Raw genomic sequence first — 19908 nt, forward strand, 5'->3', positions numbered from 1 at the left:
ATAAGGTTTTTTCAGACTAAGTGGTGGAGTGTAACGAAAAGTACTGAGGATAAGTTTACTTAGACTGATTTTTCCAGAGACATACGGAAAATACTGAGGTTTGCCAATGATCACTTTTGAAACGTGGCTAATTGCACAACTAAATCTGATTTGCAGCCAATCACGAATCCAGGACACTAACATCATGAAAGGGCCGTATTAGAACAGAGGATACGTAGGAAGATATGACAAGAGTAACCTCTGTGGGAAGAGAATGGAGCCAAGCCCAAGGTTGTCTTGCTAAAATATGTGGATATACAAGGAGTTCAGTTAAGGTTATAATCTGAAAGTTCAAATGCAAATTATACTCGATTAAAACAACACAGAAACCTACTTACCTTAGAGTAGGTAATAAAACAACCAGTCAAATTCTTCAGGATAAATGAACATAACATGGTCAAGGTGAAGCTACAACTTTGTGATTAGGACTTGATATGAGACGTTTACAAAAGTGCCACTTATTATTAAGTGCATTTATCACAGTCTGCGACTTAGTCTGCTTGTGTCCATCTCTGTGTGTTTGAAAACACCTCTTAGACATGGTTAAAACGTCACTATTGTAATTGTATTTTACCTTTCGTTGCTCCCCGAGTGGCCATTTTGATGGTCTTAGAACGCATGCGCAGTTCAACAAGAAACAGATCGTTCGGCTCTCTGTCGGCTATTTTCGGCACATTGACTGACACGGAAACTTTTTGGAGGATGTTCCGAATGTAAAACGGAAGTGTTGACAAAACATGGCGGCGCCCATGCATGATTTTAGTCAGCATGATCAGAAAGCTAAGAAGCCCTGTAGAACATGCACAGACTTTACAACATGGATGAAAATGCAAGGCAAAACGCACAAGAAGGTTAATATAGCGTGTAAAACCAGACAATTGAGATGTGACATTGTAGGTTGTAGGTATGACTGTCAATAATGTCATAAATTTCATCATGCCACCTTATGAAACTGTAAACTGTTTATAGATGCAAGCAGTTTCAGCCTCTTTGGGGAATTGTTAACTTAAATTACAAGTCTTTTGAAGAATAGAACACTGGAATGACTTAATTGACATGTTTGTATTCATGGAGAGAAAATGATTGTCATCAGGCAGTCCCGGATGATAGCAGGAGAGCAAATTCACCCATGCGCCAACATGAATACAGTCACTGGTCTGTGACGAAATTGGCAGCTATCCGGCGTAGTTCTTGAGAGAGAAATGTATATTACCAACTCCAGTTAACAAATACTAGTAATTTCAATTCACAAGATTCTGTTACTATCAGAAATGTGTCTAAAGGCAAAGTCTAGTTGAACGTATATAAATTCAACATCCTAAGTCAAGTGCATCCACATTCCTGTATTTTGGTCAAGTTCCCCCCTCAATTTTGCAGGCCTTCTTTTCTATTTAATAATGAGAGCACATACTGACAGTCCAATTAGACATGTAAACTGTTCTGATAACATGATACCGCAGTAATTTTATTCCAGTACTGCTTGTTATAAACTTTCATATTGACTTGATATAGGTCTTGATTATCCCTGAGAGCATGCTAAAGTATAGTATGCTTAGGAACTAGCTATTTTAATCACATATTCAAAAGATTTGCTGTATTCATTCTGTTAGACACATCTGATGGGAATATGGGATGACAGACACTTCATCAACAGCTGATCCTTTCATTCACTTTACCAAAGTACAGTACTGTAAATATACCCTCCAATAACCAGAATAGCTTAGCTGACTGAAAAAAGTTATTCGGCTTAAATGTGACAACAAGTCTGAAATATGTGTTATAATTTCAACAAGCTTGAGGTAATACAGGACTTTTTATTGAACATGCTTCCAGGAAGAAACTATTTCTGCCACAGCTGACTGCCCTCTAGATCGTGATGAGTTGGGTCGAAATACATGGTCATTCCTCCACACGATGGCAGCCTACTTCCCTGAGTCTCCAACACAACATCAGCAGAAAGAGATGAAAGACTTCATACATCTCTTCTCAAAGTACTACCCCTGTGACTACTGTGCAGAGGACTTGAGGCAAAAGTAAGAGACCTACCTAATGTACAGAAAATATCTTGGAATGTCTTATCACAGGAACCATTTCAATGCAAGTTGATTAAAGTTTAAAACCTCAAGGCTTGTCAAAGAATTTTAACGTTTATTAACCCCTGGCATGTATAATAGTCCACGCCTCATCTGTCCGTCCGTCTGTCCGTCCGTCCTGTCCCGCCCATCCGTCAGTAATCATTTTGTTTCCGGAACATAACTCAAAATCCATGTAATATTTTTGGACCAAAATTAATAGATATAATAATCTGAACCTGTGGTTGTGCCTTTTGCTATTTACAAATTTTTGGCATGTGTATTTTTCTTTTTTGTTTTTCCATGGAACGTTTTGGACATGGTCTCAAAATGGAGGGATAACTTCATTTTGTCCTTTCAAATATGTGGGGCCTGGGAGGATATGTCATCTTCTGATGACTCTTGTTGATAATTGTTATTCACGGGATCATCTTGTCCAAAGGCATGTGTATATATAGTATATAGTATACTCATGGAATAGTGTATACGGTTACCATCCTAAAACCGGCATGTTGCTGGGGTAGCCTAGTAGTTAATGAGTGTTCACTCATCACCTCAGGTGTTTCACTTGTCATGTCGGACACAGGTTCGATTCTCCAGATAGATACAATGTGTGAAGCCCATTTCGGTGTCCCCTGCCATGATATTGCTAAAAGTGGCGTGAAACTAAACTGACTCACTCACTCGCCTTTATGTTACAGAGTGTTCCATCAAACTTATGACACTATTTTTGTTTTTCTTCCTACCTCAGTCTCAAGACAAACACCCCTGATACAAGCAACAGGCATCAGTTTTCACAATGGCTGTGTCGTCTTCATAATGATGTGAACCGCAAACTTGGGAAACCAGAATTTGATTGTAGACGTGTCGATGAGCGATGGAAAGATGGATGGAAAGATGGGTCATGTGGTTGACAAAGAACAGATTTAGGCTCTTCTTAAAAAGTATGTTTGAACTGTTGCGTGTGATTGAGGTCTGGGTATTTGATGAACCACAAGTCAAATACTTGATGCACTTAAAGTTACTATTGGTTGGTAAGTTGTGTATTCGGATTACAGCAAGATGTGACTGTGAATTGTAGTGAAGTCTGTGATTGGAATTAGCAACTGTATCATTTATTCAGAGTGAACAATTAGAAGCAGCTCCTTCAGGGTTTAAACATTTACTATGCTAAACATCTTTATTTGCATCTTCACTTATTTCTTTTAGGAATTTACTTCACAAAGTAGTAAAAGAACTCCCATTTTAAGTGGTCTTTCATAGCAAGTGGGTACTGCTATACAAATACGTCCAGTGTTGAATTTATTAACTTTCTCTGTGCAGAATATGTATAAAGTAATGTGTTAATGTCTTAGTTATTACAGGGGACAGAGAACAAAAAAATGGTTGCTTTTTAACCTTAAACCTAATTTTTATACTTCAGTGATTTTCCTCCTGTAAAGATCTACTGACTGAATGAAAAAGAGAATATCTTTTTAAGTTCATACTGAGTGTCCTTCAGTGATACATTAAGCAGTGTTTTAGTCACTGTGATAGTCCAAATGTGATTGGATTGCATTATATTCCATGTTTAGTTACACTCACCTGTGCTGAATGTATTACAAAGAATTCAAAATGTACTTTGTCATGTGTTAGCATATAAATGCCTTTTTATATACACTTGTTACTGAAAACAGTAATAAAACTATAAAAATTGTGTTTATATTTTTAACTTGATCCCACAATGTAATGTTTACCTGTAACTAAAGTAAACAACAAGGATAAGTTGGACCTGCACAGAGAACGTGGCAATGAGCAAAACCCATTTCGTTTGTGAAAGGGAGATCAGATGTAGTGCATGGAAGTGCATGATGATGAAATTGATTCCGCATGTAGCTACACATGCCTTGCTCATAAGACTCTCATGTGATGGGTGTAACAACTACACTTGAACGTAAACAACATGGGGCCCCTTCACTCAAAATGGCAAATGCCAGTGGGCAGCATTCATACATGTTAATACAGGTCAACTGTTTGGTTGGTGCTCAACTTATCCTTGTTTGCCAATAGATATGTATGGCTCCTGAGGGCTCCAGATAATTTTTAAACATGAGGAGTACCGTACAGCCACTATCTTCCAGCTGCAGCTGCTCCTTGGCTCTTGTGTGAGCAATGTCAAGTGGCCAGTTAGTAAGCTTTTGTGAAGAGGTGGGATTTCAGGGTTGTTTTGAATATTTCAATTAATGTTTCAGATTTTAGTTCATGGTGCAATGAGTTCCATAATTTTGGAGCAGCAACTAAACATGATCTCTCTGCCAGCTTTGTGTTGTGTTTGGTAGATCATAAACAAACCTCAAGACACACATCATTTATATTCAAACCCGTGTCCGTAGATTTCTGACATGGCCAAGGGACACAATTCAGCACATTGAACTGTAGACTATTGGATCATCCATGCTCCCTGTGGTCAGCTATTACCAACACTCCACAATGGAGACACTCAATGAATACAGAGACCGCCTCGGGGTCCAGATGGATAGATGTCGTCCAGAGAGCAGAAGGTTCATGGTTCATTTATTTGATAGACCCTGTCATAAATGGCAACAGGCAAAAAAGAACAAGTGACAGTGTGAAGATGCACATCTATTCAAACCTATTTCCATGGATTTTTGATCTGGCCAAGGGATGCAACTCTGCACAGTAAACTGCAGCATGGTGGGATATCGGGTCATTCATGTTCCCTATGGTCCACTATTCATTTTGTTCAGCCACAATGAAGATGCATGCCCTAATACACACACAAACACACATTTGCAATAATTCTCACCTCAATCATTAAACAGATAAGTCAGGTATGTTTGATGTATTTATTTTAAAAGTATTAAGTTACAAATTGAGCATTTTCAAGACTTAACAAAATAAAATACATGTTGGTAGTGAACACAATTTGTACAAAATCATACACAGCTTGGCCTGTCCTTGAGAACCCCTTGTCCTCCCTACAATGCTTTTCTGACAAGCAAAGCTGACTGCAGGTTATCAGATGAAACAGGCTAATAAAAACAGCCATTACAAATGGGCACCTTCACATGGCATTTGCACAGCACCCTTTAATTATGGTGTTTCTGATGACAAGTATGGAAGCTGAATGATTTCAGAAAGTATGGAAGCTGAATGATTTCAGAAAGTACAGAAGCTGAATGATTTCAGAAAGCATGGAAGCTGAATGATTTCAGAAAGTATGGAAGCTGAATGATTTCAGAAAGTAGGGGAGCTGAATGATTTCAGAAAGTAGGGGAGCTGAATGATTTCAGAAACTTTTGAGAAACAATCTTACTTCACATATGTACAGAGGATTCATCACAAGTGTTATGTAGTACATGAAATATCAACCATCTTGTTAAATGAGTATTTGCCGTGCTTTTGGCAATAATTTGATAAATAATAAAATCCACATGGGAACAAGTGCTATCAATATTCTAAACATGCCAAAATTCAAAGCAATCTTAGTACGATAATGTTCATAACACCTTTACTCTAGCATAGACTCAAGATGGTTGTAGTGCGACATCTCTTTGTGCAAGCAATCCCAGATCTTTTACTCTGATTCAATACCTCCCTGCATGTAATTAACTGATTAATTAATTAGTACAAACCCTACAGGTCATGACAGGTGAACAATGAGTGAACTCATCATGAAAAATGTGTGGTTTCTTCAACAAATTAATGGCATGTTTCAAAATGAGATTTTGCTTCATTTCTTTATTTAAATCATAAAGTATAATACTTAATAAAGGAAAAACACAAATGTTCCTTGACAGTATATTTTTAAGTGAGTGGAATGTGCTCAGAAAAAGAGGTACATATAAAATATCCACCAGTACTGCCCTCCTTAAAGATTTTCCCATTTGGAACTTCTCAGTCACATAATATATTTTTTAGTATGGTTTGTATCATGAATATAGCACCAACTTATTGATTGGCTGACTAGAAAAATTACCCCAAGATACCTACAGAGGGTTTCAAATCAAATCATTAAAGGTTAAAGGTGTTCAATCAGAGTAAACAATTTGATGTTAATCTTATTTCTGCAACACTGAAATCTATATTACAACTATACAAAAAATTAGTTAGGAAAGTCCATTAGAAAAATGATAACATGTGAAGCAGTTACTATGTATAATGAGTGATCAGTATTCGAGCAGATTGAGAAATAAGATTGCATACCTAACATATATCAAACAAACCACTCTGCCGTACATGTCTGACATGCACTGTAATAAGTTAGGCTAAACTGAAAAAAGTGAAATGTTTCTCGAGCATCGGAATGTCACTTTTATTTGTGCACGTAACAGTTTTTTTATAACCATTTTACAAAGTTTTGACTTGGACACATCCTTTTGATCCACGGTGTCTATGGTGTCTGTAAGAATGAATGTGACTGAAACTACAATTCATTAACACGTGCTACAGCTGTATTTCTGAGAGAAAAAATATGTTCCTTTCTCGTCACTTTTTTTGCTATCAGAATATTTTTAAAAAGTTCTACCACCCTCGTCACTTTTAACAAAATGTGCCAGAGAAACATTTAATCTATTTACGCAGCCATAGTGTACCTTTATTTTGTGATATATAGATGTATTCAGCACCTTGTTTAAATCATGTACTTAAAGGTACATTTCTATATTTTAAATTTATTGTTTGCACCATTCCCACAGGTTTAAAAAAGACATGGAATTCAACTGTGTTCTTTGAAGAGTCCTTCAATTTGTTTTGGTTTGAAAAGACTCAACAAAATGGTATATGAAAAATACATAAGTTCAAATTGATGATAAATAATTGTGCTTTAAGTCCTGTTTCTCCTAGTGCTCTGTTTATGAATGGGTGAAAGTGATTGTATTAATGTACTATGGTGAAATACAGCTAAGAATTGGCTTCACTGAGGAAATCTGTATGCGTTTATGTATTGATGGAGTAGTTAGATACCCTGTGATAGTCTGATTTATTACAATAAAGTGCCCTCATGATAATCTTCTTCATGACTAGGTCATGCAAGACCAATTTTATTTACTGTTTTAGAGATCCATCAGTCATATGTTTTCAAGAATAAGAAATGAAAAGATTTTTTTTTCTATGCCCCCAAAACTGCAAACCTTTTCATAAACGTTGTATTGGCTAGAATTTCAAACTCACATGGCTTTTTTTTACCAGTTTTTGTTGTTGCTCCAAATACATTTAATAAATTGCCAGGAATAAAATATTTTTAATATTTAGAAGGAATATTACTTTGACTGGTGATTTGTTTTCCTCTCCCGCCTTTAGGTTTTCAGATGAAAAAAATCTGTTAAAGAAGAAATATAATTGGCCTGGCCCCATTATCCTTAGCAACTAGGGAGTCCATTCCACAACGTGATGCCAGAGCCACAGTGATCATAACGCCTCTATTTTATCATAGGGTTTGGACAGCTGTATAATAGGACTGCCTTGTAGAACAATACCAGCTCATCTGTGTAAAAGAACTATTGAACATTGTTATTGAGATTGTCTGAGGCAGGCAGTTGAAATTATGAAATGTACTTAAAAAGTCTCCAAATTTAAAGAAGTAAATACATGTATTACCTTTTTTAACAAGTTATGATATATAATGATAGCAAAACATTAACCTGTACAAGTATCTCTCACATATAACCTGTGACAGGTCAGTCAATGTTACAGTAAGATATCTAGGATGGACTGTATGTAGTTTGTAATGGAGTAGGTGAAGATTCAACAGAATTAAACTGAATGTACTGATGAGTGTTAAAGCCATATAAATACAAGTTAAGTACATCATACCTTACATATATCAATTTATTTACAGGATGGTCTGGCATTTTGGGGGTCCTTGTTGTTTGATTAACACCCAAAACACCCGATATTTGAGCAAATTAACCGGCAAATAAATACTCTTCCTGAACCTGACTGTTTAATGACTGACATCATGAACACTGATCTACACAACTGGAATTCAGTCATATGCATGAACAAAGTCAGCAAGCCTAACCAGCTGATGCTGTTAGCTGCCTTTTACAAAAGTATGGATTGCAGATGACCAGTTCCAACCCAGATCTTCATGGGTGCATTTTACTGTAGGAAATAATTCCCCATGATGACACTGGTGCAAGAAGTCAAATGAATAGTATTTAACTTCATGTGGCACATATTTCAAACACCAAATTTAAACTTTTAGTGACATTCTACTGATGACATCACACAGCGCTACAGGGCTATGTTAGCAATGGAATGGCATCACCAGACCATATTCAACAATGACCACTTGTAGTAAAATGGGCTTGAATTATCTTCCTGTTTAATATTTAATGACATGTCTTAGCTAATTTGTGTTTGAGTCTAACAATTCTCTGATTCATCTCTTTATATCATCAATAGATAGGGATAAATGCAAGTAAAAGTGATGGAATTTGGGATTAGGTAGAATTGAGCAATATCAACAGTTGTATGAATTCACTGTTGATGTATGTAATGATCTACCCTGAAAGTGGTTTATGAAATTGAGCTCTTCACTGTTGAAGACTGCAGTAATATTGTAAGTCTTTGTGTAACAGTATCATTGAAAAACTGTAAGTGTGTGTATGATCTACTGTGGAAATGTTTGGGCCAATTTCCACAGAGTATGTCAGTATCAACTCATAGGCAGATCCTTTTACAACATTTTGTTAAATGACCATTGAAAGTGAGGTGAAAATGAAGTGTGCAACCCCCACCCCCCTTTTCTCAATAGAGTGCACACCCCACCCCCTTTCTCAAAAAGCTGTATCCACCCCTGCATCTAAACCTGAATTAAGGATGAAACAGTACATTCTTACCATGTAATATGGAATTCATCTTCTAATTCAGTCACACAGGAACTACAAAACAGTTTCATAGTTTTCTGAGTGTCTATACAAATTAACACTAAAATCATTTACATTACAACAAAATTTTGTCAAACATCTCCTTATATTGTTTCCTGTAATTAATCTGCACGGGAGCACTGTGTAATAAAGTTACAGTAAAACCAGGAACGAAACGTTCGGTGTTTAAACGAGGAATGTTAATGATGGTGATACTCTATATTAGTTAAACAGACATGAATAAGGAGCTAGAGACAAGTTTTAATCCCTTATTGCTACTCTTTCAAATTTTCAGTAATACATGTAGTCTACTGGAGTCCATTTTTTCCTACCTGTCCCAGCCCTACCGCTGTTCTAGTAAACACTGTATACCGTTTCGCCCCTAATCTCAATGTCACCATGCTGTAAAATGCTGTCAGAAAGATGTGCGTTTCGGCATATCTGGACAAATGAAATGAGGGAGAAGGTCAGCAGTGGTAATGCAATAGATGGGGAAATTTATATTTAATAACTAGCGCAGATGACAATCATATTTCAAAGTACTGCAGAGTTTGTAACTAGTCCTGTTTGGAGAAGACAAAATTGTTACCTTTGTTCACTTTGTCTGTCAAATGTACATTATCAATAAGATTCCAGTTGGAAGCAAAATGGAAGCATTTGGAACTGGATATGAATTCTGGCCCACAAATACTTGTCATACTGGATCTGTTCTTAGTGTTTGTATTTTGCCTAGTGAACCAACATGAATTTTCAAGGCTGTAACAGCAAAACCTGATGGACATGCTCCACACTGCACTCCTACCCATGTTGACATTACCAGATAACTTGAACTCAGCCGCCACAAAAGAAGTAAAAAGTACCTGTCTACACAGAGAAGGACGAATTCTACCTCCCAGGATCTAAACTGAAGAGTCACCATCAAAGTTTCAGTGACCCTTGAACAGTTTATGAACTATGAACAACCAATGAGAACACATTAATAACGTTTTGTGAGATCCATTCATGCTGTGAACATCCCCCATCCGTTAGCTGCCTCTCCCAGATCTACAGATCAGATGAGTTACTTCCCCAGGTCAACAGATTCCTGCTCAACATGCTCCACTGCCCCTCGGCGTACAAGTTGCGGGCGTAGAGACCCCCGCCTTTGGCTGTCTAGTATGTCAGCATCCTGAATATCCTGAAAGAACCATAGGAATATGAAGAAAAGTATTGTTCTAATTTCCCTTTTGGGGAAAATTGCAGGCATTTCAAAATGGGTCGTCAATCATGACGACAAGATTCACATCAGCTATTTCCATTATAAAAGACGACAGCCACTCTTCTACCTAAGAGATGAGATGAATGAATAGACCAAACTTATTTTTCACCAGGACAATATTGCTAAAAGCAGCATAGAAGCAAACTCAGTCCGTCTGTCAGTATTGTTTACCATCATTAGGTGGCCACAGAGTGGACATCACTTTAATGACACATGCTTCTTTGTCATTACATTGGCTATGATAAACAAAACCTGTAACTGCACCAACTAACAGTCCTCAGTAAAAGGATCATGTTAAAGGATTGTGTTCCTGGAGCATGTTCCACCACATCACTCTAAATCCAGACAGGAGTGGTGGGGTAGCCTAGTGATTAAAGCATTTGCTCATCATGCTCAAGACTGGGTTCAATCCCCAACATGGGTACAACGTGTAAAGCCTGGTGTCCTCCCTCTACATTGAATTCCTTCGACGTAAAGAAGACTTACCATTTTTTCCACATCACAGAATGGGCTTGGCGGTTCAGTCTCTGGAGTTGGTAGGATTATCTTCTCTACAAGGGCAAATAAAAAAAAAATAGTTCAAATACCACGTACAGGGGCGGATGCAGCTTTTTTGAGAAAGTGGGGGTGCATAGTTCATTTTCACCTGCTTTCACAGGAGTTTCAATGATGAGATCAGGACAGGTGAGTGGGGATGTTTGTGCACCCCTTCACACTACTCTGGATCTGCCTATGCATATGTGTTCAACTTCTCTACTGATCAAAACAAGTGAGGAATATTGGTGTTTTTATGATTGAATCATTTCGTCAGTGTGTCAGTGAATAAATAGATCCTTACATATATCCTTAACTATTTTTGTCCAGTATATTTTTTAGATATTTATGTAATGGTGATTGGTGTTTTAGATGAGTCAGCAATATTTCATCTCTACTGTGCTAGATGTAGTCAGCTGAGTATGGTACATGTAACCAAATGTTCACAGCCAAGAATGATCTACAGTCTGAGATATGTTGACAGGTGGTCACACATTAGATACTGGATTAAGTAAACCCTCCAAATAAGTTGTCCAGCACAATATAATGCCTGTCTGTGTACATCCATGCATTCAAACATCCACTGCACCTACAAAGGTAGCTCTCAAGATAATGTGAATATTGCAAATTGTAACTATAACTCTAACACTGGTGTAAACTTATAGAAGTTAACTTTATCCTAAACACAAGTTAACACTGAAGATGTAAGAAACAACTAACTGGATTGGGTGGTCAGGCTTGGTGACTTACCTGTCAGGTCATTATATTCACCAGGTGGTGAGATGACCTTGTGGGTAAAATGTTCACATGGAAAGCACATGGGTACAAAGGTGAAAATACATGCATTATGGATGCACTATAACTGTTAACTGTACTGCAAGGTGGGCGTACAGGACTATGTAATGCCTGTACTTTAACAAGGATGTAGCTGTACCATTGGTAAAATCGACTTATGAAAAGTACCAAGTTTACACAAGTGTCAAGGACATACAAAGTGTGAAAGTTACTGAATGTTACATGGTGTGATCCAGATCATGGAGGTCAGTTCCCTTGGCTTACAGTATTGAAAATCATTGTTTCTGCATTGCCTCAGAGAAAACGATCTGAAATTCCTTCATTTCGGCAGAATGGACACTGACCTGCTTCATCATCCAAGTCAGGGCATGTGGTGGACACCTGACCAGTCTCTTGCACTCCTGGAAGTCAGAAAAGGAAGTCAGAAATAACAGTTGACAATCATGCACGCACGCACAGGATGGAATTCAGTTCACAATCACTGTCATCACATTGTCATTGTACATCCCAATTCATTTCCTTGTTGTTTTAGTTAATTATGTACTGTATATATATCACATCCTGTATTCTATATGCTTGACAACCATACGATATTCTGTATGCAAACGTCACATCATGTGAATAAAGTTGTTCATCCATAAAGCTTGCCCCCTAATTACTCTCCAACTTATGCCACTCAAAGGCACTAACAACCGATATGAAAACTTTTTCTTGAACTGTTCATTAATAATATTTTAACAAAAGAAACACACAGGAAAATGACGCTGATAAAATATTTTGCAAGCTGAAACAAAGTAAAAACTAACGAAAAGACAGCATTCGTGTAAAACTACCCACCACCATTTTCTCCAATCATGTGCAGACGCTCATAGCTGTCCGTTGTTGCCCGGATGTATTCGATGACGCTTTCACAGAGCCTCTTAATCTTCTTGGGATCCTCAGGGACCGGCGCCTTGCACGACCTCGTCACCACCGAGCTGTACTCCATCTCGTCTTGCTTCTGGCTGATCTCCAGGTCAATCTTGCTCTTCATCTCCTTGACATCTCTGAGGACGGGCAGTAGCTTCCCCTTGAGTTCCTCACCCAGCTGCCAGATGGTTGGGGCTGTCATTCTGCCAGTAAAGGATATCAGTGTGCCTTATTGTTAACCCGAAAATGTGACGATGAAAGGTGTATGGCTGGTATGTAAAATCTATCTAACTGACACGCGTATACCTGGACTATTGCTTGCGCATGTTTGATTGATTGTTTGTTTGTTTGATTGTCGCATTCAGCACTGTTTTCCAGTTACACGGCGGCGGTCTGTAAATAATAGAGTCTGGACCAAGCAATCCAGTGATCAATAGCAAGAACATCGATCTACACAACTGGGATACGATGACATGTGTCAGCGTAGCGGAGAGCCGCGATGCGGTCCTATACAGTCAAGACATGACTTGACTCATCCTCGATATATATAGTGGAGACTTATCGGAACGTATACCCTGGAGATATCGAGGATGGACTTGACTGCATAGGACCGCATCGCGGCTCCCGGCTTATGTACTTGTTCAGTACGATAGCACTTGTTCAGAACATCAATTTCCGGTTTGTCTGTACCAGTCTTGATCATCTACAGGTAACCGTCAATCGGAAATCACGAATTCGCGAACAACATTTATCCATGAGTTTTAAAATAATGACCGCAAAAAGCGTTCTTCAATAACTGAGACTTGGGATCGTCACATATCGTTGAAATTGCTTTATGTAAAAGCACCGGAACTGATGCGTTTGTATTCATTACATATCGTGTTTTTCTACACAGCTAACACACGACACGCGTCCAACACTGAGCTTCCAGCGGAAATGATATAATATGGCTAGGGAAATCGAAGACGGATATATCTATAGGTCGACTACACCTGCAAATACACCTGCAAATACGTGAGCAGCATATTCCAAAGAACACACACGAATATAACCTACCAAACATTTAATTAAACCTTCTCAGTTTTAATACATGCGATAACAAGAAGCTACTGACAGAGTTCGAAATCCTACCTTCTCCGTAGAATGCCAGCGATATTTTGTTAATAATACAGTACAAAGCCATTGGTCGCTCACACTAGGGGATTCCCCTTTCAGCTCTGTTTTCGTGCAACTGTTGGCTCGAGGCTGTAAACACGCTGCGCGTTACCCAGAGCGTAGGAAAATAAACATGATATGTTTGCTGATCTATATGTAAACAGTAACTTTACACTATCTATCCTGCGACGATATCGTGACTGGCTAAGAACAGAGTTTTATCTGCATGTGATAGATAAAAATCTAAAAATAGATAGCAATGTGAACCAACGTTTTTTATGGTCAAAGTTCAAGTCGACTGACGTCAGAGCTGACGTCAAATGATCTATTAATAGCATTCACTTTTCACATATCACAAAAGTAAGCTGAATAAGAGATTTTTGCAGCGCATATAATTAACATACTTTGGCATTTGTTGTTGTCCATTGTGGGTAACAAGGATCGGGGGTTTTCATGACTTTAGAATTCACTATTTACAAAATTCCAATAGAGCTATGCGTCAATATAACGAATCCATTTGCAAAATTAGAATACAGGTAATATTTAAAGTGAACGTCGTGTGACATTTGTGTGTATCAAGTGTATCATGTTTACGAAGTAAGTATTTACTATTTATATCAGCACCTGTAAGACAAACAAATGTTGCCCATGCTGTTATTTTCTATTCATTTGCAATTATTGTAAACATGTTTTACAATGCAAGAAATGTCACCACCAACACCGTAGCAAAGGTATGCGTACCATAGACCTGAATTACTGAACAAACTGAATCTGTAAGGTGGTGTGTGTGTGTGTGTTGTGTGTGTGGGGGTGGGGGGGTGGGGGGTGGGGTGGCTGTTGATGAGCAGCCGCTTTAACCATAAGGCTACCCCACCGCCAGTCCAGACATTCTCGTGGTGTGACTAAATACACAAGGCAATCGGGGATAAATTTATATATATACTCATGGAATAATTTAAGGGAACGCATGTTTCATAAGGCAATTCAAAATTTCTGTTCACTAACTTCAGCGCCGTGTATTATCGTTTTCGTGAAGAGCAGTTCACTCAAACTCACCATAATGCTTTCCATGCATGTGCACTACATGCTCCTGAAGTTACATGCACTTAGATTTACACGTGACGTGTATGTGCACTGTCAAACACAACGGTTAAAAACATTGTTAACATGGCGACACAGTACTTAACTTTGGCACAGAAATGGGAGGCAACTGACATGGTTAATGGTGGAAGCTCATTACGACAGGTTGCAATAACTTTTCACAAGTCTGTTGGCGTGATATCCACACTTTGGAATCTCTATAGAGCGACTGGTGACGTCAAAATGAGGCGTGGTCGGGGACGGAAAAAGAAAGCCACCCCACGGGATGACCGGACCCTACGCCTTATTGCTCTGCGAGACAGGTTCAAATCCTCCTCCAAAATCAATACGGAATTCAGGCGAAGAACAAACGTCAGAATTTGTTCACATATTGCGCGTAATCGTCTTAAATCGGCTGGTATAAAAAGCCGCCGTCCACTGGTTGGTATCAACATGACTGAGCAACACAAGCGCTTGAGACTGCAGTGGGCACGGAACCATGGAGGAAGAACCGTACGTCAATGGAGAAACACCATGTTTAGTGATGAGAGCAGGTACACACTAGGCCATAATGACGGTCGAATTCGAGTTTGGAGACGCGTTGGAGAACGTCACAGTGCCAGCACCATCAAACAGCAAGATCGTAATGGAGAGGTTCTGTTAAAACAGATCTTGTGCGTGTTGATGGCAGGATAACAGGTGTACGATAACGTGACGAGATCTTGAACCCGATTGTGATCCCCTTTGCGCGTACAGCAGGTCGAATGTTCGAGTTCTAGCGTGACAATAACCGCCCTCACATCGCTCATGTTTGTCGGGACAGACTGAGGGCTGCAGGTGTCCGGGTGTTGCAATGGCCGGCTAAATGTCCTGACCTTAACCCCGTCGAACATCTCTGGGATGCTCTTGGCCGCAATGTTCGGGACAGACCTGTTCAACCCAACAATTTGGATGAACATTTCGTGGCTCTCCAGGAAGAATGTCGTAGAATTCCGATTGGTACCATCCGGACACTCATTCACAGCATGCTACGACGATGCCAAGCAGTTCTCCAGAGACATGAGGGACACACCCGATATTGATTTTCATCACTTGACATAAGCCTTTTCATCTGTATGAACTTTTCTCTTACTGATTCAAAGATTACAAGTCACAGCTATTTCATGCGTTCCCTTAAATTTATGTGAGTGGTTGATTGGTCGTAAGGCAGGGTTACAGTATTTATATTTGATATATCGATTCCTTAGTTACTGTATTATTAACTGTATATATACGGTGTTTTGTTCACTGCCCACTGTGTGCGTCTCACCTATTCTGAACACGTGCTTCGTAATTTTACGTCCTTTGGAATTACAATAAATAAAATAACATACAATAACAATGCAGTAACAAACGGCGCTGGGCCTTCGAGTCGGAGGCTAATTCGAACATTGTCTGTTATCAGCGTTATTACAGTTGCAGTCGCCGACGTCCACCAAGTACTGTCAACGGATGTTCAGGAACTGCCTGACATCATGAACTGTACTTGACCGATTTTAACCATTAATGTTCCACCAATATCACGGCGGAGGAGACCAAAAAGGGCTTCACGTATTGTAACTATCGACCCAGGATCTTCATTCTCTTCCCACAGTGTTTACTTGTCACATCTTCCTACGTAGGAAGAGAATGCAGGATCTTCGGCGTGATGAACGAACGAACGCGAGACTCTATACTGCAAACAAGAAGTATAAATGGGTGCACGTTTAACGCCTTGTACCATGTCTTTGAGTATCATCTGAATAATTTGGGACTTTTGTTGCGTTCGTCAGGCAAGGGATTTCTATCTGGGGGAATGCAGTAGTAGAACGATGTCACATGCTTTCTATAACGACAATGCGCAAAGAGTGCGCCGTCAGCAAACCATCGTTCAGAGGGCTTCTTTTGTGTTTTCAAGCACGGTGTTAATTTCAACACAAAGCATCCAGGGGATCAAAGTTTGTTTCATTGCCTTCCGAGACAGGGGTGATCACTTGATTGTTTGGACCAGACTGGATCATTTATATAGCCGGTGTACTGCTGCGGCCACAAGCCAACAAACAATCCATGACAGAGTTCATCTCATGGCATGATACTATCGTAGTAACATGAGTTCGCTTTTAAACTGCAGCTGGCTAGTATATGACGCAGGCGAGACGGATGTAAATTCTGCCTGTAGCTGTAACACATCCTTGTGGACTGCTTTGAATTCCTTTTCCTCATAAAAAACGTTTTTGTTTCACACAAGTACTAGTGCTACAGCTATCATTGTGGTCACTACCATATTAATATTACTTTAGCTGTTGTTTCTACTTCTATTGCTGCCACTGTTACATTGCCGCCACTACTGCTAGCACTGATACTGATACATGTTAGTGTGGCTACTATGCTACATCTATTGCTGATGCTGTCATAATACCGTCACAACTTCTACAACTGATACTGACATATGTACTAATGTTAGTGTGGCTACTATGCTACATCTATTGCTGCTACTGTCATGCCCCGCGAAGGTCCCGGGGTAAAACAGGCCTTCAGCAACCCATGCTTGTCATAAAAGGCGACTATGCTTGTCGTAAGAGGCGACTAACGGGATCGGGTGGTCAGACTCGCTGACTTGATTGGCACGTCATCAGTTCCCAATTGCGCAGATCGATGCTCATGCTGTTGATCACTGGATTGTCTCGTCCAGACTCGATAATTTACAGACCGTCGCCATATGCATGTAGCTGGAATATTGCTGAGTGCGGCGTAAAACGCAACTCACTCACTCACTACTGTCATATTACCGCCACTACTGCTACTACTAATGTTAGTATGGCAACTATGCTACTTCTATTGTTGCTACTGTCATATTACCGCCACTACTGCTACTAACGGTACTGATATACCTATGATATCGTCACGTGGCTACTGTACTACTTCTTTTATGACCTCTCGAAATTATATGTGGAGCCCATTTTTGGTGTTCCCCCTCGTGATGTTGCTGGAATAATGCTAAAAGCGGTTTCAAAACCATACTCATTCACTCACTGTAGAAATTCTGCCCATGTTTTACACCTGTCATTGTGTTTGAAACATACATTAAGCTTAAGAAATAACGCTTTGAAAAATATTGTATATCCAGTTGATGTAATACTGCACGTAACACCCGACCGTTACATATGTCTCTATATGTAAGCCGGGGGCCAATAATACAATAACCGTCTTCTTCCTCTACTACTAGCAACTACTACTGCTGCTGTTGTTGCAGAAAATTAACGTCGTATTCTAACACTGACCTTAAAAAGGCTGGAAAGTTGTTCGAGTTAATTTACTTCACTTTAAGACCATTGTAGGTTTAAGGGCACAACACGTTTACGCCTGTTGGAAGACGTATATCGCCTTACTTCCGGTAACAAACTAACACGCCGTGATATAACTGAAACAAAAAGGGGCATTAAAGTCACTAACTCACTTTTGCATGCTTGAATATAATATACTCATTGGTATTTGACTGCTGACATTATTCACTTCCAAAAACACGCCTCCCTAAGTGGATAAACTATCACGAGGCATTCCACCACCACCACCGACCCCAATCATCCAACCCTTAAACTGATACATCCCCTCAACTGCCCATGATATTACAAAACTCGGTCACATTTGTTTAAAGTTCAAAGGATACTAAACTTGTAAAGTTCATACACATTCTACTTTTAGCGTTTGTGAAATTGCAAACCTACTGAAGTGAAAGTTTCAAACGACATCTGTTTCTTTCTGCTTTATGAGATCTTGAAGACAGCGGGATATTTTGAGACTAAAGAATGTTGTCTCCAGAAATTACATCCGGGACATTTTGATAAGTACCGATCGTTATTCCAATGTACCTACGAATCGTTAATCCGGTCATTTGTTAAGCCGGTTGTCACACAACATTGTACGTCACACAACATTGTAGCTCGTGGATACATCTACATATTTTTAAAAACTCAGAACGGGTGTTTTTTCAAACAAGGGCGAATAGAGTGATATGAACATGACCATTATTCAAAGTATCAAACATTATCAATTAATAATCTATCACGTGGATTAAAAAATAGTTCATAATACCGTATTACCGCAGTCGCATCGAACAACGTTAACTCTGCTTGTACACATGTCAACCTGAGCGACTACATACGGAAGATATTCAGAATTCTCATTAAAAACAATGGGAGTTCGTTCTCTGAAGGTCGTCTTCAACGTCCTGATTTAACAGAAATACGGAACAAATTCACTCACTCATAATTCACACAACAACACTCCATTGTTTAGCTATAGATAGGTGTGTCACAGGCCCTCACAATGACCCTGAGTAAGGTAGCAATAACAGTTCACTAGCATTATCAAGCAACATGACGCCGTGTGGCATGACGGTGTTGCCGAACAATGGAACACTGTCACAATGACCCTGAGTAAGGTAGCAATAACAGTTCACTAGCATTATCAAGCAACATGACGCCGTGTGGCATGACGGTGTTGCCGAACAATGGAACACCGTCAGGGGCATTTAAGCGACATCATGAATTAGTTAGGAGTCACATTCGATATTCCCTGCTGACCTCAATATAGTTATCATAACTCACGTCACCGATCTGGTTATATGTCAGTGTCTGGTCTATAGGCGTTTGGTTAATCGATAACGAAATGAATAAATACTAATACATTCGATCACACCCGCTTTCACCATCACCGGTGGCCTAAATATGCCTGATATTATGTTGCAATGTCAAACCGAGATCCACCAAGTTCAACAGATATGTTTACATGCATCAGCGACTTTCAGGTCAAGACTCACTTTATAACACGTACTTCTGCATGATCTATCATTCTACATATTGAGGCATGTTGCGCTAGGTGAAGGGACATGTTTGTTCATACCCATTCGAATTTGAAATATATATTTGTAAAATAAATAAACAACAAATGACACTCACTGCTTATGGACATACAGTAACACTTGACCTCTGGATATTCCAACACTGTACTCCAGCTTAAGCTTGTATCCGTATGAATCTTCACACGTGAAACCACAAAACTATATCAGGTCGGAGGTTATGTAGTCACGTGACTTATCTCCTGATGCAGTATGTCGTTAATGGGTGTAGTGACTTTGGTTCGTGAGACTATTTGCAAGTGATAATGACAACGTCCG

General features: G+C 39.2%; 2 protein-coding genes across 4 annotated transcripts; one reads left to right on the forward strand and one right to left on the reverse strand.

Moving 5' to 3' along the window:
- Positions 1 to 748: 748 nt before the first annotated feature.
- Positions 749 to 3807, forward strand: LOC137283782 (FAD-linked sulfhydryl oxidase ALR-like). The gene is made up of 3 exons (XM_067815464.1): positions 749 to 890; positions 1873 to 2072; positions 2863 to 3807. The coding sequence occupies exons 1-3, from the start codon at positions 777 to 779 to the stop codon at positions 3023 to 3025; spliced, it is 477 nt and encodes a 158-aa protein (XP_067671565.1). The 5' UTR covers positions 749 to 776; the 3' UTR covers positions 3026 to 3807.
- A 1142-nt stretch (positions 3808 to 4949) lies between these two features.
- Positions 4950 to 19803, reverse strand: LOC137284733 (uncharacterized). Of its 3 annotated transcripts, none has more exons than XM_067816654.1 (5): positions 19691 to 19803; positions 12408 to 12682; positions 11915 to 11971; positions 10728 to 10792; positions 4950 to 10160 (listed from the first exon to the last, which is right to left on the reverse strand). In XM_067816654.1, exons 2-5 carry the CDS (start codon positions 12679 to 12681, stop codon positions 10044 to 10046), a joined length of 513 nt encoding a protein of 170 aa, XP_067672755.1. In that variant the 5' UTR covers position 12682; positions 19691 to 19803; the 3' UTR covers positions 4950 to 10043. The 3 variants fall into 3 exon arrangements, with proteins under 3 accessions (XP_067672755.1, XP_067672758.1, XP_067672757.1); XM_067816657.1 differs by lacking the exon at positions 19691 to 19803 and adding an exon at positions 18014 to 18092; XM_067816656.1 differs by lacking the exon at positions 19691 to 19803 and having other exon boundaries at positions 12408 to 12688.
- Between the last annotated feature and the right edge of the window lie 105 nt (positions 19804 to 19908).

This window comes from Haliotis asinina, chromosome 5, assembly GCF_037392515.1.
Source record: "Haliotis asinina isolate JCU_RB_2024 chromosome 5, JCU_Hal_asi_v2, whole genome shotgun sequence".
NCBI lineage: Eukaryota > Metazoa > Mollusca > Gastropoda > Lepetellida > Haliotidae > Haliotis > Haliotis asinina.